The sequence below is a fragment of the Oncorhynchus tshawytscha genome, linkage group LG31 (assembly GCF_018296145.1).
Source record: "Oncorhynchus tshawytscha isolate Ot180627B linkage group LG31, Otsh_v2.0, whole genome shotgun sequence".
NCBI lineage: Eukaryota > Metazoa > Chordata > Actinopteri > Salmoniformes > Salmonidae > Oncorhynchus > Oncorhynchus tshawytscha.
In genome coordinates this window covers 28,549,144-28,572,279 of record NC_056459.1, presented here as the reverse complement: position 1 = coordinate 28,572,279, position 23,136 = coordinate 28,549,144, and the positions used below count along the sequence as shown (strand labels likewise).

The window sequence follows — 23,136 nt, the reverse complement described above, 5'->3', positions numbered from 1 at the left end:
TGGGTGAGGCAGGGACAGAGAGGGCTGATACTCTTACTGTAAGGTCTGTTTAAATCTCTCATCCAGCTGTGTTTCTGGGTGAGGCAGGGACAGAGAGGGCTGATACTCTTACTGTAAGGTCTGTTTAAATCTCTCATCCAGCTGTGTTTCTGGGTGAGGCAGGGACAGAGAGGGCTGCTGCTCTTACTGTAAGGTCTGTTTAAATCTCTCATCCAGCTGTGTTTCTGGGTGAGGCAGGGACAGAGAGGGCTGCTACTCTTACTGTAAGGTCTGTTTAAATCTCGCATCGCTGATCTGACATGTCGCTCTCAGTGTTCTGCGTTTGTTTCCCACACCTGTAATCAGCCTGTGTGTGTGTGTGTGTGTGTGTGTGTGTGTGTGTGTGTGTGGGTGTGGGGACAGGACAGACTCTAAGATACTGTACAGAACACTGTGCTTAGTCCATTGTGGATCTGCCTCTGGGGCTTGCTGTTAAACATCATTATCAGTGTGCTACATGCGTCCACTCCTCTCTCCTGTGGTTCTATGTTGAGCCAGGTTTCTAGTGAGTCATTAAATGTCTCTAACAAATAGTCTTCTTGACAGTTTGAAGTTTAACTGACAGCACAGGTTGGCTAAAAATAGAAATGGAGGGCATATAAAAGTAGTTGTCTAGATTCTAGACTCGTACTAGCCTGTCTCTAGAATGTGTTAACAAGGACAATGACAGAGCAAAGCTAACAATGGTATTTTGCTCCCTCACTCTCCAACCGAGGTGCATGAATAGAGGACCAGAGAAAGGAGAATGTGTAGCCACTCTTCCAGGAGTCAGGAGGATTATAGATGTAGACTTGAAAAATGCTTGTCATTCAGAAGGGGCTCCTGTTTACTCAACATGTTACATAAAGGGTAGAATGGTTTCCATCTACTGTAAATAGATGATGACTTCAGGCTGAGATGCAGACTAGCAACATTCAGGTTCAGAATTGACATGTTTGTCTCCTCTCTCTGACATACCAATCTTATTACAGTGTCCTCTGCACTGTGTGGCCCATAAAGGTCTCCCTCTGTTATCCGGTCACTGAAGAGTTTAAATACATACTGATCTTTTTACTGTTTCTTACGTCTGTCTGTCTGTCTGTCTGTCTGTCTGTCTGTCTGTCTGTCTGTCTGTCTGTCTGTCTGTCTGTCTGTCTGTCTGTCTGTCTGTCTGTCTGTCTGTCTGTCTGTCTGTCTGTCTGTCTGTCTGTCTGTCTGTCTGTCTGTCTGTCTGTCTGTCTGTCTGTCTGTCTGTCTGTCTGTCTGTCTGTCTGTCTGTCTGTCTGTCTGTCTGTCTGTCTGTCTGTCTGTCTGTCTGTCTGTCTGTCTGTCTGTCTGTCTGTCTGTCTGTCTGTCTGTCTGTCTGTCTGTCTGTCTGTCTGTCTGTCTGTCTGTCTGTCTGTCTGTCTGTCTGTCTGTCTGTCTGTCTGTCTGTCTGTCTGTCTGTCTGTCTGTCTGTCTGTCTGTCTGTCTGTCTGTCTGTCTGTCTGTCTGTCTGTCTGTCTGTCTGTCTGTCTGTCTGTCTGTCTGTCTGTCTGTCTGTCTGTCTGTCTGTCTGTCTGTCTGTCTGAATTATATCTATCTCTGTTCGTTTCCTGAAGCTCATGTTACTGTAGCCCAATCTCTCTCTCTTTTGCTCTCGCTCGCTTTCTAGGAGTGTCATCCCGCGTCCCAGAGATCATGGCGGCCGGAACACACTCCCCTGGGGGACCCAATGGGATCATCCGGAGCCAATCCTTCGCCGGCTTCAGCACATTGCAGGAGAGACGCTCGCGGTAAGGGAATAGTGAGGTGGATATTGGCCTGGAGGCTTTCTAGGCACAGATTTAGGATCAGTGTGTCGTACCCGAATTCTAACCTTAGCTCTTAGTGGAGTAAATGCAAAGCTGACCTTAGATCATTGCCTAAGCGTAACTCATTTTTTTCATAGACACAGAAGGCTGAATCCTTATCTGACACATGTGTGTATAACCTGGAAAGTAGGTTTAAATCATGTGTTGATGTCAACAGAGATTTGTGTAAAAGTTAAAAATACACACGTTTTCCCACATTTCTGTTTGTCCTGAATGTATCAGTCTGGACAATAGGAGGATATCACAGACCTCTGCTTCACTATCTGACATCTGTTGTGATTCATAGAGAGACAGAGATGTGGTGATAGAGAGAGATGTGGTGATAGAGAGAGATGTGGTGATAGAGAGAGATGTGGTGATAGAGAGAGATGTGGTGATAGAGAGAGATGTGGTGATAGAGAGAGATGTGGTGATAGAGAGAGATGTGGTGATAGAGAGAGATGTGGTGATAGAGAGAGATGTGGTGATAGAGAGAGATATGATGATATAGAGATATGATGATAGAGAGAGATATGGGGTGAGATATATGTGGTGATAGAGTGAGAGAGAGATATGGTGATAGAGATATGGTGATAGAGATATGGTGAGAGAGAGATATGGTGATAGAGAGAGAGATATGGTGAGAGAAAGATATGGTGATAGAGATATGGTGAGAGAGAGATATGGTGATAGAGAGAGAGATATGGTGAGAGAAAGATATGGTGATAGAGAGAGAGATATGGTGAGAGAGAGAGCTATGGTGATAGAGAGAGAGAAAGAGAGATGTTATCTGCTTTCAACTCAGACCTTAGTCTTCTTTAGTGAAGCATTGGAAGCATATTTACCTAATATCACTCCCTGCACACTCCCTGCACATTGTAAATATGACACTGGAACTGCCTGACCCTGAATATCATATTCTTACTTACTTTATCATGTTCTTCTTTTTTTAATATCTATATTTTGTGTGTTTTTGTTCTACCTTGTTATTTTTAGTATTGCATTGTTATTGATTCTTGTCGATAGAGCTTGCAAGAACAGGCATTTCACTGTACTTGTGCCTGTGACATTAAAAGTGTAAAGATACTTCCCTCTCTGACTGTGGATGTAGTAATTTCGTTGCATGAATTCGTTGGGTAAGCGTTTAGCGACTGTCAGACGAGTGTCTCACATAGATAATGAGGGAGCTCAAGGGAATGGGGCTAGAACATCAAAGTGTGTGTATATGCGCGGTGCCCTACTGAACGTAGCATAGCTATCTACACTAGCGTGACCCCAAGGCAGCGCGGTGCCCTACTGAACGTAGCATAGCTATCTACACTAGCGCGACCCCAAGGCAGCACGGTGCCCTACTGAACGTAACATAGCCAGCTACAATAGCGTGACCCCAAGGCAGCACGGTGCTCTCATTTTGCACGTTGTCCTAGATTTGTGGAAGCTCTACATTACATGTTAGTCATTTAGCTTTTCCAGAGCGTCTTACGGTATTGGGTTCCAGGCAGGCAGCAGTATGTGGTACGTTCTGACTTGTAGAGGAATCTGCTGTCACTGTGTCCCCATAATCCTGCTGTTTATAAGGAAGTAGCTACAGAGCCTTCACAAAGTACTTATACCGCTTGGTTTATTCTACATTCTGTTGTTACAGCCTGAATTCAACATGGATTATATAGCTGTTTTAACTCACTCAACGACACACAATGCCCCATAATGACAAAGTGAAAATATGTTTTTAGAAATATTTGCACATTTATTGAAAAGGAAAAACCTAATTATCTAATGTATCTAATACTTTGTAGAACCACCTTTTGGTGTCGATTACAGCTGTGAGTATTTTTGGGTAAATCTGTAAGCGCTTTCCACTACTGGCTTCTATACTGAACAGAAATATAAACGTAACATGTAAAGTGTTGGTCCCATGTTTCATGGGCTGAAATGTAAGATTCCAGAAATGTTCTATATGCACAAAATGCTTATTTTGTTCAAATGTTGTGCACACATTTGTTTACATCCCTGTTAGTGAGTATTTCTACTTTACCAAGATAATCCATCTGTCTGACAGGTGTGACATGTCAAGAAGCTGATTAAACAGCATGATCATTACACAGGTGCACTTTGTGCTGGGGACAATGAAAGCTATCCTAAAATGTGCAGTTTTGCCACACAAGACAATGCCACAGATGTCTAAAGATTTTAGGGAGAGTGCAATTGGCATGCTCCATTTGGTATATCCAACCACAACTCTATCCTCCTGATTCCTGCTTACAAGCAAAAATTAAAGCAGGAAGCACCAGTGACTCGGTCTATAAAAAAGTGGTCAGATGAAGCAGATGCTAAACTACAGGACTGTTTTGCTGTCACAGACTGGAACATGTTCCGGGATTCTTCTGATGGAATTGAGGAATACACCACATCAGTCACTGGCTTTATCAAAAAGTGCATCGAGGACATCGTCCCCACAGTGACTGTACGTACATATCCCAACCAGAAGCCATGGATTACAGGCAACATTCACGCTGTGCTAAAGGGTAGAGATGCCGCTTTCAAGGTGCGGGACTCTAACCCGGAAGCTATGCCCTGCGACGAACCATCAAACAGGCAAAGCGCCAATACAGGGCTAAGATTGAATCATACTACACCAGCTCCGACGCTCGTCTTATGTGTCAGGGCTTGCAAACTATTACAGACTACAAAGGGAATCACAGCTGCGAGCTGACTAGTGACACAAGCCTACCAGATGAGCTAAATCACTTCTATGCTCGCTTCGAGGCAAGCAACACTGAGGCATGCAGTTCCGGACGACTGTGATTGCGCTCTCTGTAGCCGACGTGAGTAAGACCTTTAAACAGGTCAACATTCACAAGGCTGCGGGGCCAGATGGACCAGGTCGTGTGCTCCGGGCATGCGCTGACGAACTGGCAGGTGTCTTCACTGACATTTTCTTTTTTTCTATTTTTTCTTTTATTTTACCCCCCTTTTTCTCCCCAATTTCGTGGTATCCAATTGTTAGTAGCTACTATCTTGTCTCATCACTACAACTCCCGTACGGACTCGGGAGAGACGAAGGTTGAAAGTCATACGTCCTCCGATACACAACCCATCCAAGCCGCACTGCTTCTTAACACAGCGCGCATCCAACCCGGAAGCCAGCCGCACCAATGTGTCGGAGGAAACACTGTGCACCTGGCAACCTTGGTTAGCGTGCACTGCGCCCGGCCCGCCACAGGAGTCGCTGGTGCGCGATGAGACCAGGATATCCCTACCAGCCAAACCCTCCCTAACCCGGACGACGCTATGCCAATTGTGTGTCGCCCCACAGACCTCCCGGTCGCAGCCGGCTACGACAGAGCCTGTGCGCGAACCCAGAGTCTCTGGTGGCACAGCTGGGGCTGCAGTACAGCGCCCTTAACCACTGCGCCACCCGGGAGGCCTTCACTGACATTTTCAACAAGTCCCTGATTGAGTCTGTAATACCAGCATGTTTCAAGCAGATCACCATAGTCCCTGTGCCCAAGAACACGAAGGCAACCTGCCTAAATGACTACAGACCCGTAGCACTCACATCCGTAGCCATGAAGTTCTTTGAAAGGCTGGTCATGACTCACATCAACACCATTACCCCAGAAACCTTAGACCCACTCAAATTTGCATACCGCCCAAACAGATCCACAGATGATGCAATCTCTATTGCACTCCACACTGCCCTTTCCCACCTGGAAAAAAGGAACACTTATGTGAGAATGCTATTCATTGACTACAGCTCAGCGTTCAACACCATAGTACCCTCAAAGCTCATCACTAAGCTAAGGGTTCTGGGACTAAACACCTCCCTCTGCAACTGGATCCTGGACTTCCTGACAGGTTGCCCCCAGGTGGTGAGGGTAGGTAGCAACACATCTGCCACGCTGATCCTCAACACTGGAGCTCCCCAGGGGTGTGTGCTCAGTCCCCTCCTGTACTCCCTGTTCACCCACGACTGCATGGCCAGGCACAACTCCAACACCATCATTAAGTTTGCAGACGACACAACAGTGTTAGGCCTGATCACCGACAACGACGAGACAGCCTATAGGGAGGAGGTCAGAGACCTGGCCGTGTGGTGCCAGAATAACAACCTATCCCTCAACGTAACCAAGACTAAGGAGATGATTTTGGACTACGGGAAAAGGAGGACCGAGCATTACCCCATTCTCATCGACGGGGCTGTAGTGGAGCAGGTTGAGAGCTTCAAGTTCCTTGGTGTCCACATCAACAACAAACTAGAATGGTCCAAACACACCAAGACAGTTGTGAACAGGGTACGACAAAACCTATTCCCCCTCAGGAAACTAAAAAGATTTGGCATGGGTCCTGAGATCCTCAAAAGGTTCTACAGCTGCAACATCGAGAGCATGGTTGCATCACTGCCTGGTACGGCAATTGCGCTGCCTCTGACCTCAAGGCACTACAGAGGGTAGCGCGTACGGCCCAGTACATCACTGGGGCTAAGCTGCCTGCCATGCAGGACCTCTACACCAGGCGGTGTCAGAGGAAGGCCCTAAAAATTGTCAAAGACCCCAGCCACCCCAGTCATAGACTGTTCTCTCTACTACCGCACGGCAAGCGGTACCGGAGCGCCAAGTCTAGGACAAAAAGGCTTCTCAACAGTTTTTACCCCCAAGCCTTAAGACTCCAGAACAGGTAGTCAAATGGTTACCCGGACTATTTGCATTGTGTGCCTCCCCCCAACCCCTCCTTTACGCTGCTGCTACTCTCTGTTGATCTTATATGCATAGTCACTTTAACTCTACATTCATGTACATACTACCTCAATTGGGCCGAGGCAACCAGTGCTCCCACTCATTGACTACCCGGGCTATCTGCATTGTGTCCCTCCACCCGCCAACCCCTCTTTTACGCTACTGCTACTCTCTGTTTATCTTATTTGCATCGTCACTTTAACCATATCTACATGTACATACTACCTCAATCAGCCTGACTAGCCGGTATCTGTATGTAGCCTCGCTACTTTTATAGCCTCGCTACTGTATATAGCCTCGCTACTGTATATAGCCTGTCTTTTTACGGTTGTTTTATTTCTTTGCTTACATATTGTTCACCTGATACCTTTTTTTTGCACCTTTGGTTAGAGCCTGTAAGTAAGCATTTCACTGTAAGGTTGCATTCGGCGCACTTGTTGCATTCGGCGCATGTGACAAATAAACTTAGATTTGATTTGACTGCAGGAATGTCGACCAGAGCTGTTGACAGAGATTTTAATGTTCACTTCTCTACCGTAAGCTGCTTCCAAAGTTCTTTGAGAGAATTTGGCAGTACATCCAACTGGCCTCACAACCGCAGACCACGCCCAGGACATCCTGCTTCTTCACCTTTTATTTGATATTTATTTAACCTTTATTTAACTAGGCAAGTCGGTTAAGAACACATTCTTATTTACAATGACAGCCTACCCCGGCCAAACCAAGACGACGCTGGGCCACTTGTGCGCCACCCTATGGGACTCCCAATCACGGCCGGATGTGATACAGCCTGGATTCGAAACAGGGTGTCTGTAGTGACGCCCCAAGCACTGAGATGCAGTGCCTTAGACCGCTGAACCAGGGTCTGTAGTGACGCCCCAAGCACTGAGATGCAGTGCCTTAGACCCTGCGTCACTCGGGTGCCTGCGGGATCATCATGAGACCAGGCACCCGGACAGCTGATGAAACTGATGAGTATTTCTGTCTGTAATAAAGCCCCTTTGTGGGGGAAAACTGATCGGCTGGCCTTGGGCATGGCTCGCAAGTGGGTGTGGCTATGCCCTCCCAGGCCCACCCATGGCTGCACCCCTGCCCAGTCATGTGAAATCCATAGATTAGGGCCTAATGAATATACTGATTTTTAAACTTTTTATTTGGCCATTATTATTTTTTAAATTCTTCAAGCTCTGTCAAGGTGGTTGTTGATCATTGCTAGACAGCCATTTTCAAATCTTGCCACAGATTTTCAAGCCAATTTAAGTCAAAACTGTAACAACGCCACTCAGGAACATCCAATGTCGCCTTGGTAAGCAGCTCCAGTGTAGCTTTGGCTTTGTTTTTCAGGTTATTGTCCTACTGAAAGGTGAATTTGTTCCCCAGTGTCTGTTGGAAAGCAGACTGAACCAGGTTTTCCTCTAGGATTTTGCCTGTGATTTGTATTCAGTTACATTTTTTGTACTTACCTCTTTTTCTCCCCAATTTCATGATATCCAATTAGTAGTGTCAGTCTTGTCCCATCGCTGCAACTCCCATATGGACTTGGGAGAGGTGAAGGTCGAGAGCCGTGCATCCTCCGAAACACGACCCCGCCAAGCCGCACTACTTCTTGACACACTGCTCACTTAACCCGGAAGCCAGCCACACCTATGTGTTGGAGGAAACACCATACAGCTGGCGACCGTGTCAGTGTGCATGCACCCTACCCGCCACAAGGAGTCGCTAGAGCGCAATGGGCCAAGGAAATCCCGGCCGGCCAAGCCCTCCTCTAACCCGGATGACGCTGAGCCAATTGTGTGCCGCTTCATGGGTCTCCCGGTCACGGCTGGTTGTAACACACCCTGGGATCGAACCCTGGTCTGTAGTGATGCCTCTAGCACTGTGATCCAGTGCCTTAGACTGCTGTGCCACTCGAGAGGCCCTATTCCGATTATTTTTATACTAAAAAAACTCCCTAGCCAATGACAAGCATTCCAATAACATGATGCAGCCACCACCATGCTTGAAAATATGAAGAGTGGTATTCATATTGTGTTGGATTTTCCCCAAACATAACACTTTGTATTCAGGACAAAAAGTTATTTTCTTTGTAAATGTTTTTGCAGTATTACTTTAGTGCCTTGTTTCAAACTGGTTGCATGTTTTAGAATACTTTTATTCTGCACAGTCTTCCTTCCTTTCACTCTGTCATTTAGGTTAGTATTGTGGAGTAACTACAATGTGGTTGATCCATCTTCAGTTTCCTCACATCGCAACCATTAAACACTGTAACTGTGATAAAATCACCATCAGCTTCATGGCGAAATCCTTGAGCAGTTTCTTCCTCTCCGGCAACTGAGTTAGGAAGGACGCCTGTATCTTTGTAGTGACTGGGTGTATTGATACACCATCCAAAGTGTAATTAATAACTTCACCATGCTCAAAGGGATATTCGATATCTGCTTTTTTTTTTTTTTACCAATAGGTGCCCTTCTTTGCGTGGCATTGGAAAACCTCCCTGGACTTTGTGGTTGAATCTATGCTTGAAATTCACTACTCGATTGAGGGACCTTACAATTATCTGTATGTGTTGGGTACAGAGATGGGATTGTCATTCAAAAATCATGTCAACCACTATTATTAAACACGGAATAAGTCCATCCAACGTTTTTTACTCCTGAAGTTATTTAAGCTTGGCATAACAAAGGAGTTGAATACTTATTGACTCAAGACATTTCAGCTTCATTTTTATTTATTCATAAAAAATGTATATATCTACAAACAAAATTCCACTTTGACATTATGGGATGCTGTGTATAGATCAGTGACACAATCTCAACTGAATCAAGTTTTAACTCAGGCTGTAACACAACAAGATGTGTAAAAAGTCAAGGGAACAAGGTGAACGTTTCCTGAAGTCACTGTGTTTCTCATTGTGAAGATACCACTGCTGTGTTCCTGTCATCTACACTACACACTATCACACACTAGTTCTTAAAGCTCTTGACCTTACTTCATTATATACAATTAGTAGCGAAACACAGAGGTAGAGATGCACTTGCATTGGAAACCCAGTATGTATGAATATGAACCTGTCTCATGGTTTGTTCATAATCTTAGAGATTTAAGAGTCAATCATGAGGACTTCATTCATTCAAACCAGTTCCATCACTGTAGGGTAGATAATAGTATAAAGAGTCGGTGAATGTCACACATCGCCACTAGAGCAGTTAGTAGACTTCTGAAGAAGACTAACCCCTGACCCCAGTACAATTAATCTATAAGTCTATGCTAGCTGAAGCCCCGCCTTATCTCAGCTCACTGGTCACCATAGCAACACCCACCCGTAGAACCCGCTCCAGCAGGTATATTTCACGGGTCACCCCCAAAGCCAACACTTACTTTGGCCGCCTTTCCTTCCAGTTCTCTGCTGCCAATGACTGGAACGAATTGCAAAAATCACCGAAGCTGGAGTCTTATATCTGCCTCTTTAACTTTAAGCATCAGCTGTCAGAGCAGCTTACCCATCACTGTACCTGTACACAGCCCATCTGTAAATAGCCCACCCGACTACCTCTTCCCCATATTGTTACTTATCCTCTTGCTCTTTTGCACCCCAGTATCTCTACTTGCACATCATCATCTGCACATCTATCACTCCAGTGTTTAATGCTAAATTGTAATTATTTCACCTCTATGGCCTATTTATTGCCTCACCTCCCTACTCTTCTACATTTGTACACACTGTATATAGATTTTTCTATTGTGTTATTGACTGTACGTTTGTTTATGTGTAACTCTGTGTTGTTGTTTTTGTCGCACTGCTTTGCTTTATCTTTGCCAGGTCGCAGTTGTAAATGAGAACTTATTCTCCACTGACCTACCTGGTTAAATAAAGGTGTTCTCCACTGACCTACCTGGTTAACCTACCTGGTTAAATAAATAAAAAATAAAAAGGTTCCTATTCCTCCGCCTACTATACTGGGGCCAGGTTGCCGTGAGGGCTGTCGCTAGACGATTGGGCTGTCGCTAGGCGATGTGTGTGTGTGTGTGCTTTTTCTGTATCCTGTTATGAAAAGACAACTGCATGACTCATATGGAGTGAGTAGTCAAAATGGCTGTATTGACTTTAAAAAAAAAACTCCTTTGTGACTATTTCTTTTGTTGAGGACCCAAAGAAAACCGTCCAATTTTGTTTGTTTCTGTGTGTGTGTCCAGGTGTAACTCATTCATGGGGAACTCCGCAGTGCAGAAGAAACCCACGTCCAAGCCCAAGAAGCCCCATCTGTCAGGGCACAAGGCCAGCAGCGGCTCCAGAGAGCCCCAGCCCGAGAGGGTGGAGGAGGTGTATGGGGCCCTTAAACAAGGCTTGGAGTAAGCACACACACACACACACACACACACACACAGAAAAAATAAAAACATTTACATATTGGGATATTATTTTTGGATGATATATCATAGAATTTTAACAATATCACAATATTATTTTGCGCTAGCTGGCTGTACCTGCACCAAAACTCCAGTATTTTTCCTTCATAACTTGTTCTCCATCTTTTTAACTAGGCAAGCCAGTGAAGAACAAATTCTTAATTGCAATGACGGCCTACCCCGGCCAAACCCTCCCCTAACCCAGACGACGCTGTGCCAATTGTGCGCTGCCCAATGGGACTCCCAATCACAGCCGGTTGTGATACAATCCTGGATCGAATCCGGGTCTGTAGTGAAGCCTCTAGCACTGCGATGCAGTGCCTTAGACCGCTGTGCCACTCAGTCCCCCAGATACAATATGCATTGCAATTCTCACTATTCTCCCAAATCTATATGTATTGTGACTCGATACTGGGATTTTATTGCGTTTCGATGTTCCAAACATATTGCTCACCATACTATATGTCTAATGCAGAGGGACCAGAGAGCCATGGAAATAAAAGTGCCTAAAACAAATTGGCTCCCTATTTAAAACAAGGTTATAAAAAATTGTCACCTAAGTATAGTGATGACATCGTATCGTGAGTTTCCTGGCAATTCCCAGCCCTAACACTTCCCAGCCCTAACACTTCCCAGCCCTAACACTTCCCAGCCCTAACACTTCCCAGCCCTAACACTTCCCAGCCCTAACACTTCCCAGCCCTAACACTTCCCAGCCCTAACACTTCCCAGCCCTAACACTTCCCAGCCCTAACACTTCCCAGCCCTAACACTTCCCAGCCCTAACACTTCCCAGCCCTAACACTTCCCAGCCCTAACACTTCCCAGCCCTAACACTTCCCAGCCCTAACACACACACACACACACCACTGACACCCCTATTTCTCCTCTCCCTCTTTTCAAATCAAATCATTTTATTTGTCACAGGTGTAGACCTTACTGTGAAATGCTTACTTACAAGCCCTTCACCAAAAATGCAGTTTTATGAAAATATTTACTAAATAAACTCAAATAAAAAAAGTAACCCAATAAAATAACAATAACGAGGCTATATACAGGTGGTACAGGAGAGTTAAGGTACTTGAGATAATGTGTTCGTGTAGGTAGGGGTAAAGTGACTATGCATAGATAAACAAAGATTAGCAGCAGCGTAAAACAGTTTCCGGGTAGCCATTTGATGAACTGTTCAGCAGTCTAATGGCTTGGAGATAGAAGCTGTTGCTAATACACACATTCTCTTTCCCTCCCCCTCTCATCACTCAAACATGCTGCCTCGCCTCTCACATAGATTCCATCCCTTGGGCACACACACACACACACACACACACACACACACACACACACACACACACACACACACACACACACACACACACACACACACACACACACACACACACACACACACACACACACAGATGGCCCATATGATAACGTTGGTGACATGTCTGTATTGACAGCTGTATAGTAAGTTATGGCCCCTCTTCCTCCTCCTCTCCCTTTCTCCCTCCCTTGCCCCTCCCTCCTCTTCTCCTCTCCCTTCCTCCCTCCCTCCCTCCCTCCTCCTCCCTTTTCTTTTGTCTCTCCCTCTCTTCCCCTCTCCCCTTCTCGTTTTCCCCTCTCCCTTTCTCTATTTTCTTTCCCTCTTGTCACCTCTCTCTCCTTCCCCCTCTCTCTCTCTCCCTCCTCCCACTCTCCCCTCTCTCCCCTTTCTCTCCCTCAGTGAGTATCTGGAGGTGCACCAGACAGGGCTGGACAAACTCACCTCTCTGATGAAGGACATGAAGAGGAACTCCAGACTGGTGAGACAGGATGTCATCAACAACACTAACGCTAACTGTAGTATATGTCAATCCTAAATACATCATAGGCCCTACACCCTACACCAGGGATCATCATCTAGATTCAGCCACGGGCTGTTTTTTTTTTTGAGAAGATGGTCAGGGGGCAGGAGCGTAATTACAAGTAATTTGTAGACTGCAAATTGACCGCACAAAGCCCAGACAGATATAATATTTGACTAAAACATAATAATTTCAAACCTTGTTTATATCACATATTATGTTATATGCGTTGTGCATGTTTTATTTGTATCTGTTATGCGTGGGAATACCTTGGGACAGATTTACAAAATGTAAATAATTTGGAGCTGATTTGCTGGGGTTTTATCAGTCTTTTATGTCCAACAATGAAAAACTAAATACAAATAAAACAACTTTTGTTTTGAGGGGGACTCAGAAAACTTGGGGACAAAATAAAATGACCCGCGAGCCGCCAGTTGGGGAACCCTGTCCTATACACTTCTATGTAGCATAGTGGTTCTCAACCCAGTCCTATACACTTCTATGTAGCATAGTGGTTCCCAACCCAGTCCTATACACTTCTATGTAGCATAGTGGTTCTCAACCCAGTCCTATACACTTCTATGTAGCATAGTGGTTCCCAACCCAGTCCTATACACGTCTATGTAGCATAGTGGTTCCCCAACCCAGTCCTATACACTTCTATGTAGCATAGTGGTTCTCAACCCAGTCCTATACACGTCTATGTAGCATAGTGGTTCTCAACCCAGTCCTATACACTTCTATGTAGCATAGTGGTTCTCAACCCAGTCCTATACACTTCTATGTAGCATAGTGGTTCTCAACCCAGTCCTATACACTTCTATGTAGCATAGTGGTTCTCAACCCAGTCCTATACACTTCTATGTAGCATAGTGGTTCTCAACCCAGTCCTATACACTTCTATGTAGCATAGTGGTTCCCAACCCAGTCCTATACACTTCTATGTAGCATAGTGGTTCTCAACCCAGTCCTATACACGTCTATGTAGCATAGTGGTTCTCAACCCAGTCCTATACACTTCTATGTAGCATAGTGGTTCCCCAACCCAGTCCTATACACTTCTATGTAGCATAGTGGTTCTCAACCCTGTCCTATACACTTCTATGTAGCATAGTGGTTCTCAACCCAGTCCTATACACTTCTATGTAGCATAGTGGTTCTCAACCCAGTCCTATACACGTCTATGTAGCATAGTGGTTCTCAACCCAGTCCTATACACTTCTATGTAGCATAGTGGTTCTCAACCCAGTCCTATACACTTCTATGTAGCATAGTGGTTCCCCAACCCAGTCCTATACACTTCTATGTAGCATAGTGGTTCTCAACCCAGTCCTATACACTTCTATGTAGCATAGTGGTTCCCCAACCCAGTCCTATACACTTCTATGTAGCATAGTGGTTCTCAACCCAGTCCTATACACTTCTATGTAGCATAGTGGTTCCCCAACCCAGTCCTATACACGTCTATGTAGCATAGTGGTTCTCAACCCAGTCCTATACACTTCTATGTAGCATAGTGGTTCTCAACCCAGTCCTATACACTTCTATGTAGCATAGTGGTTCTCAACCCAGTCCTATACACTTCTATGTAGCATAGTGGTTCTCAACCCAGTCCTATACACTTCTATGTAGCATAGTGGTTCCCAACCCAGTCCTATACACTTCTATGTAGCATAGTGGTTCCCAACCCAGTCCTATACACTTCTATGTAGCATAGTGGTTCCCAACCCAGTCCTATACACTTCTATGTAGCATAGTGGTTCTCAACCCAGTCCTATACACTTCTATGTAGCATAGTGGTTCTCAACCCAGTCCTATACACGTCTATGTAGCATAGTGGTTCTCAACCCAGTCCTATACACTTCTATGTAGCATAGTGGTTCTCAACCCAGTCCTATACACTTCTATGTAGCATAGTGGTTCTCAACCCAGTCCTATACACTTCTATGTAGCATAGTGGTTCTCAACCCAGTCCTATACACTTCTATGTAGCATAGTGGTTCTCAACCCAGTCCTATACACTTCTATGTAGCATAGTGGTTCCCCAACCCTGTCCTATACACTTCTATGTAGCATAGTGGTTCTCAACCCAGTCCTATACACGTCTATGTAGCATAGTGGTTCTCAACCCAGTCCTATACACTTCTATGTAGCATAGTGGTTCTCAACCCAGTCCTATACACTTCTATGTAGCATAGTGGTTCTCAACCCAGTCCTATACACTTCTATGTAGCATAGTGGTTCCCCAACCCAGTCCTATACACTTCTATGTAGCATAGTGGTTCTCAACCCAGTCCTATACACTTCTATGTAGCATAGTGGTTCCCCAACCCAGTCCTATACACTTCTATGTAGCATAGTGGTTCTCAACCCAGTCCTATACACTTCTATGTAGCATAGTGGTTCTCAACCCAGTCCTATACACTTCTATGTAGCATAGTGGTTCTCAACCCAGTCCTATACACTTCTATGTAGCATAGTGGTTCTCAACCCAGTCCTATACACTTCTATGTAGCATAGTGGTTCTCAACCCAGTCCTCAGGGACCTACCTGCTGTTTCACATGTTGGATCTATCCAACCGCTAGCACATCTGATTAAGCTAGTCTACTATTCATCAAGCCTTTGAACTAGTCTACTATTCATCAAGCCCTTGACTAGTCTACTGTTCATCAAACCCTTGACTAGTCTACTGTTCATCAAACCCTTGACTAGTCTACTATTTATCAAGCCCTTGAGCTAGTCTACTATTCATCAAGCCCTTGAATTCGTCTACTTTTCATCAAGCCCTTGGCTAGTCTACTATTCACCAAGCCCTTGACTAGTTTACTATTCATCAAGCCCTTGATTATATGAATCAGATGTGCTAGTGTTGGGATCGGATATGGGTAACGGTAGTCCCAGAGGACTGGGTTGGTTAACACTGCTAGTGTTGGGATCCGATATGAGAAACGGTAGTCCCAGAGGACTGGGTTGATTAACACTGCTAGTGTTGGGATCCGATATGAGAAACGGTAGTCCCAGAGGACTGGGTTGATTAACACTGCTAGTGTTGGGATCCAATATGAGAAACGGTAGTCCCAGAGGACTGGGTTGATTAACACTGCTAGTGTTGGGATCCGATATGAGAAACGGTAGTCCCAGAGGCCTGGGTTGATTAACACTGCTAGTGTTGGGATCCAATATGAGAAACGGTAGTCCCAGAGGCCTGGGTTGATTAACACTGCTAGCGAACCTCATGTCTCCCCTTACACTGTGTATGACAGTAGTTTTTGGAATTGTTAGTTAGATTACTTGCTCGTTATTACTGCATTGTCGGAACTAGAAGCACAAGCATTTCGCTACACTCGCATTAACATCTGCTAACCATGTGTATGTGACAAATAAAATTTGATTTGATTTGATTTGTCTCCTCATTCTAATGAGTCTGATGATAATGTTGTTAATGATAATGGTGTTGTTTCATCATCGTGACATTTCACATAAGATGCCTCTCACCTGGGTTCTGAAGCTGGTAGCTACTACACTAGTCACAGAACAAACACATTTCAGCTCTTCTAACTGAAGACAGCTTCTCCATGAGAGGAGGCTGTTTTAATAGAAATCATATTCCTTTTGATGTCAGACAACCACAATATGCCTTGCGTTTAATTGTGTAGACGTGAGCTGTGCCTCCATATACTGTGCAGTAACTAACGTGTGTGTGTGTGTGTGTGTGTGTGTGTGTGTGTGTGTGTGTGTGTGTGTGTGCGTTTTTTCCCCCAGGGAGTCCTGTATGACCTTGACAAGGTGAGTGAGTGGAGGGTAGGGCCTGCCTAACCTTTCTGTCAGAGTGGGGATGGGATGGATCTTTGAAGTGTGTGTTTACATTTAATGAAGTTCCCTGCCAGGTAAAGTCAGAGGAGGGATTAGATTACCGTACCATAGGCTCCTCTCAGCTGAAAGTCTAACCTCTTTGATCATGTTATCCTCTGTTTTAACTGCTGTCTTGGTTTAGAGGCGTAGATGCGTGATTTACTGACAATATCTTCTCTTGTCACCAACACATTTTAACTCTAGCTTGTTCTATTTCTGTCTGCAGCAAATCAAAACCATCGAGAGGTACATGAGGCGGTTGGAGTTTCACATGAGCAAGGTATTTCCATACTAGCAGAGCAGACTGTGTTCCTGCACTGCCTTGGATAGATTCTGCTGTAGCCCAATCTGTGAGCCAGCATACTGAGTGAAAACCCTTCCATCTGAGAGCCTTACGAGAGCATGAAGTGCTTCAGAGAGGGTTAAAACTGTGCCCTCTCCCGTCCACTTTTCCTCCTCTCTTTGTGCCCTCTGTGCCACCCCCACATGCCAGCACACTCCGTGACAGCTCAGCCAGCCTCCCCACGCACTAGCAACAGCAGCTAATGAGTGTTGCTATGGACCCTTCCATCAAAGCTGAACCATACTCTCCAACCATCAACCAGTGTTGTAGATAGATTGTCAGTGTTGTAGATAGATTGTCAGTGTTGTGGACACCGCCCTTAATGTTAACTACTCTGGTTTGACCTTTTGACCTCTGAGGTCTCAAATGTATTTTCTGAGAGCAAAGGCCTTGAGCACACACACACACACACACACACGTCCTTTAATGTTAATCGGCCTGCACCTCCGAGTCCCCCTGGCTATACTCCTTTTTGCGGTTGCCAGATTGGGTGGAATTCTCCCCTGCCGTGTCCCTATTGTTGCCAGATTGGGTAGAATTCTCCCCTGCCGTGTCCCTATTGTTGCCAGATTGGGTAAAATTCTCCCCTGCCGTGTCCCTATTGTTGCCAGATTGGGTAGAATTCTCCCCTGCCGTGTCCCTATTGTTGCCAGATTGGGTGGAATTTTCCCATCCCGTGTCCCTATTGTTGCCAGATTGGGTGGAATTCTCCCCTGCCGTGTCCCTATTGTTGCCAGATTGGGTAGAATTCTCCCCTGCCGTGTCCCTATTGTTGCCAGATTGGGTAGAATTCTCCCCTGACGTGTCCCTATTGTTGCCAGATTGGGTAGAATTCTCCCCTGCCGTGTCCCTATTGTTGCCAGATTGGGTAGAATTCTCCCCTGCTGTGTCCCTATTGTTGCCAGATTGGGTAGAATTCTCCCCTGACGTGTCCCTATTGTTGCCAGATTGGGTAGAATTCTCCCCTGCCGTGTCCCTATTGTTGCCAGATTGGGTGGAATTTTCCCATCCCGTGTCCCTATTGTTGCCAGATTGGGTGGAATTCTCCCCTGCCGTGTCCCTATTGTTGCCAGATTGGGTGGAATTCTCCCCTGACGTGTCCCTATTGTTGCCAGATTGGGTAGAATTCTCCCCTGACGTGTCCCTATTGTTGCCAGATTGGGTAGAATTCTCCCCTGACGTGTCCCTATTGTTGCCAGATTGGGTGGAATTTTCCCATGCCGTGTCCCTATTGTTGCCAGATTGGGTGGAATTCTCCCCTGACGTGTCCCTATTGTTGCCAGATTGGGTAGAATTCTCCCCTGACGTGTCTCTATTGTTGCCAGATTGGGTAGAATTCTCCCCTGACGTGTCCCTATTGTTGCCAGATTGGGTAGAATTTTTCCCATGCCGTGTCCCTGTTGTTGCCAGATTGGGTGGCATCCCTATCATGTACCGTCTGATTCTCTATGGTTCCTCTCCAGTAGCCCTGCTGTGTGTCCAACCTCCAGACGAACACCAGTCAACCACAGCACAACACACAAACCAAAAACAGCTCCTGTGCCAAAGGTAACCATGGAAACAGAGACGTTGGCTTTAAGGTTTCTGAAGAGCCAATTATAGTGTGACGTTAAATCTTTTTACACACACTCCTCTATCTACACACTCAGCAACAGGTTTTTGAACTCTGTGTACTTCCAACTTTTGAAAAAGCAGAAGGTATCTCTTCTTTCATTACTTCAGATGATGTAATGTTTCTGAGGCCTTTCAACAGAGGTGTGCTGCCTGCGTGATTCATTAGTGTTGAGCGCTACCATTTTCTGCTGTTTTGTTGTCCCTCACACCTAGCATTGTTACACCTAGCAATGTTCTCCTCCATTCATTAATCATTTGGTCCTCTGTGAACGGTAAACTGTATGAGAATTGTATGAATTTAATAAGAAGTGCTTTCTACACAAGAATTACACATTGTCATTGCTAGTGATGAATGAACTAAATTTGGAGTTATGAGAAAACTGGGGTGTTTTCTGAAGAAGAACAACACAAACATTTCTCATATACAGTTTTGTCCAATGTTGTAAGATGACTTTGTTGTATTTTTTAAATAATTTGACAAGGGACAATGCATGCTAGGAGCATGAGTGTTCTAAAGTAGGCAGCCAGCTGATGCCTAGCTCTGGGTGGCGGATTGCTGACACACACACACACACACACGCACACAAACACAAGCCCAGCCCAGCCGTCAGCAGATAGCTATCTACTCAGATCAATGTGAATAAAGATCTCCGCTAGGAGAATCACCAGACGGTCTGACTGCCCTATGAAACACTGATGATGTCAGGGAATTACATCTACAGCCTACCTCATCATTTAATCTACATCTAAAGCCTACCTCATCATTTAATCTACATCTACAGCCTACCTCATCATTTAATCTACATCCACAGCCTACCTCATCATTTAATCTACATCTACAGCCTACCTCATCATTTAATCTACATCCACAGCCTACCTCAACATAAAATCTACATCCAAAGCCTGATTGATCTCATTAGATCACAGGCAGAAAAGGAGTTCAAATTAATTCACATTTTAAGTGTTGTGTTGCTCCATATGTTCATTTTCTTTAAACTCTATAGACGGTTAAAGGGAAAATCCACTCAAAATTCTATCTTTTTGTTATTTTTGTCATTAGTCCACTGTTGATATAATCCCAAAATGTTTCACATTTCAGCAGTTTCTCACCATCAGGATGACTTGGCCGGTGACACTGCTTCTTAACAGTCCAATATCTTGAAATGTTGACTGCTGACATGCAAAACACTGTGAGACTATGTCAACAGTGGACTAATGAAAACAATACCAAAAGATCGTTTTTTTTTGTGGATTTTCACTTGAATGTTTTCTAACAGCATGCTCATTATCAGTCTGTCAACTTGTCAACACACTCCTAACACACATGTGATGTGAGCCCTTGTGTGTCAGCCTAACGGTGCAGGACTATAATCTCAGCAGTAACAGTGATACAGAGAGCTTTGCAATACACACTGCAGTATACACACACACACACACACAGTGTGTGTACACACACCACCCGCGGCGGGTGTTGACAGGAAGTAGCGCAGAGCCAAACAGGAAGTGGTGATTGCAACAGGTGGGAGGGAGGGGGGAGAGCAGTCACCTCTTTATCTTGTCCTTCTGAAGAAAATACATGAAATCAGCCTGAAAAGTGGACTATACATGGATAAATAGTTATTGTTAAGTGTGTGTGTGTGTGTGACTGACTGTGTGTGTCACTGTGTGTGTGTGTCACTGTGTGTGTGTGTCACTGTGTGTGCGTGGGTGTCGTGCGTGTGTGTGTGTAATTGCTCTTGGACTAAGACCTACCCAGTTGGAGACAGAATGGCCCCCCTCAGGGTGCCTTGGTACCAGGAGGTACTAAACCATCGCCTATCAGAGATGAGAGGCTGTGAATGACGCACAACCATCCCTGTGTCCTTTCTTCAACACACCAGGCAGTCCAAAGTGATGCCTGCCCTGTCTGCAGATGAGAAGTGTAATTGGGGAGCAGGTGGTATGAATCAGCCCTGTGATGTTGCCTTGCTTAGATGTGTGTGTGCGTGCGTGTGTGCGTGCGTGTGTGTGTGTGTGTGTGTGCGTGCTTGTGTCTGCTCACTGGTACTGCCTAGCCCTCATTAGAGCGATGAGGGCAAGATATTGAAGGCCAGAAAAGCTGGGACTTCCAGGCACCTCCTATTCTCTTCCAGTATGTGTGTGTCCGTATTTGTTAGTGTGTGTGAGGACTACATCACTGGTCAGTTTGATGTCGTGGTGTCTCTGTCCCCCTGTCACCCAACACATGTCCCCTCCTCCACAGACAGAGGCCTGTGCCACATGGCACCGAGCTACCTCAGACAGCCTGGCCTGTGCCACATAGCCCCGAGCTACCTCAGACAGCCTGGCCTGGAACAGCCCCTCCTCCCTTGGAGTTGGCTTATTCATTAATAAACTGTTTCCCACAGACAGACATACTATTTGCATATAGAGGGTCACACTTTAAATGAAATTATACTTTTAAAGTCTTTAATAAGAAATTATTCATGAGAAAATGTGTGAAGGTTATGCCAATGCACATGAGATGCAGTTGTCTAATAATTTATTGAGCGTTTTATAGATATTATTATACATTATCAAAGTGAATTTCTGTTCCCTATGATGCTAGTAGTTCAGGTCCCTCAAGTTGTCTGTTTTTTTGGGATCCGGGCCTATCCGCCTGTTCTCTGATCGTCCCCTCCCCTCAGGGAGTACTACATGACGTGTCTGCAGGCCTTATCTCTGCTAGTCCCTGGTGTAATGTAGATTGTAAGAGTAGATCCACACTCAGATGATAAACACAACTTAAGAGGATTTCCTTTAGTCTTTCTTAGTCCATGACATGCAGGTCAACTTATGTGTGTGTGTGATACATTAGAATTATATTTTGGTTTGGATGTTGGTTGGTTAAAGACATATTCTCTGGGTCATCTCTGGGTCCTCTCTCTTTCTTGATGATGTTTGGTGTTTGTTTGTGGGTTAAATCTACTTTTAGTGAGTTCCTCTTTAAACCTAAGAGGACGAAAGCCACAGAAGATTAAAGACACACTTGTGAATAGAGCTCGTCCCTCTATTGCTAGCTGTGTGTGTGTGCGCGTGTGTGTGTGTGCGCGTGTGTGTGTGTGCGCGTGTGTGTGTGCATGCGCGTGTGTGCGTGCGCGTGTGTGTGCGTGCGTGTATGCCTGCCAGCCTGCCTCAGCTGCTTTTGCACCGTGTGTGTGCGTGTGTGTGTGTTTACGTTTTGCACGTGTGTGTGTTTACGTGTGTGTGTGTTTACGTGTGTGTGTGTGCATGCGCGTGTGTGTGTGTGCGCGTGTGTGTGTGCGTGCCTGCCAGCCTGCCTCAGCTGCTGTTGCACAGTGTGTGTTTACGTGGGTGTGTGTCCCTCTTTCAGGGTGTGAGCAGTGGAGCCCACAGAATGTGTTGTTTCCTTACTCAGCCCAACACAGTGTTTTCACTACAGTCTCCATTTAGAAAAGCCTGCCCAGTCACCCTGTCCTTCATTTCCTGGGGCGATGGGTGGGGGGAGGAGGGTGACACTTAGAGCTACATCCTCAGGCCCAGAAATATGGTGATACGTTATCACGATCTCTAGAGAGACTTTCCCACTGAGAAGTCTTTAAAAACACTTAAAGAACTTCCTTAAAGTGACATTACCACAGATTTAAAAGAAAATCAATCAAACTAAAATCATGTGAACTGCCAATACTATGTTAGCCTTCCTCTGTCTGGTCTAGGTCAGGAGAATGAATAGTACAGTCTAATGGTAGTGGAGTCTAATGGTGGTAGAGTCTAATGGTAGTAGAGTCTAATGGTACTACAGTCTAATGTACAGTCTAATGGTGGTAGAGTCTAATGGTGGTAGAGTCTAATGGTGGTAGAGTCTAATGGTGGTAGAGTCTAATGGTGGTAGAGTCTAATGGTACTACAGTCTAATGTACAGTCTAATGGTAGTAGAGTCTAATGGTAGTAGAGTCTAATGGTAGTAGAGTCTAATGGTAGTAGAGTCTAATGGTACTACAGTCTAATGTACAGTCTAATGGTAGTAGAGTCTAATGGTACTACAGTCTAATGTACAGTCTAATGGTAGTAGACTCTAATGGTACTACAGTCTAATGTACAGTCTAATGGTGGTAGAGTCTAATGGTACTACAGTCTAATGTACAGTCTAATGGTAGTAGAGTCTAATGGTAGTAGAGTCTAATGGTAGTAGAGTCTAATGGTACTACAGTCTAATGTACAGTCTAATGGTGGTAGAGTCTAATGGTGGTAGAGTCTAATGGTGGTAGAGTCTAATGGTGGTAGAGTCTAATGGTGGTAGAGTCTAATGGTACTACAGTCTAATGTACAGTCTAATGGTAGTAGAGTCTAATGGTACTACAGTCTAATGGTAGTAGAGTCTAATGGTACTACAGTCTAATGTACAGTCTAATGGTAGTAGAGTCTAATGGTAGTAGAGTCTAATGGTAGTAGAGTCTAATGGTAGTAGAGTCTAATGTACAGTCTAATGGTAGTAGAGTCTAATGGTAGT

General features: G+C 45.1%; 1 protein-coding gene across 3 annotated transcripts in view; it reads left to right on the top strand.

The window, feature by feature from the left end:
• The window catches only part of LOC112229211 (rho family-interacting cell polarization regulator 2-like), a 133,473-nt gene that overhangs the window by 86,030 nt on the left and 24,307 nt on the right, over window positions 1–23,136 (top strand). For all 3 annotated transcript variants that reach the window (XM_042310415.1, XM_042310417.1, XM_042310416.1), the window contains exons 2-6: window positions 1,673–1,793; window positions 10,781–10,936; window positions 12,717–12,795; window positions 16,601–16,624; window positions 16,917–16,970. In XM_042310415.1, the coding sequence (XP_042166349.1) occupies window positions 1,673–1,793; window positions 10,781–10,936; window positions 12,717–12,795; window positions 16,601–16,624; window positions 16,917–16,970 (434 nt within the window). The remainder of the gene's footprint in view (window positions 1–1,672; window positions 1,794–10,780; window positions 10,937–12,716; window positions 12,796–16,600; window positions 16,625–16,916; window positions 16,971–23,136) is intronic.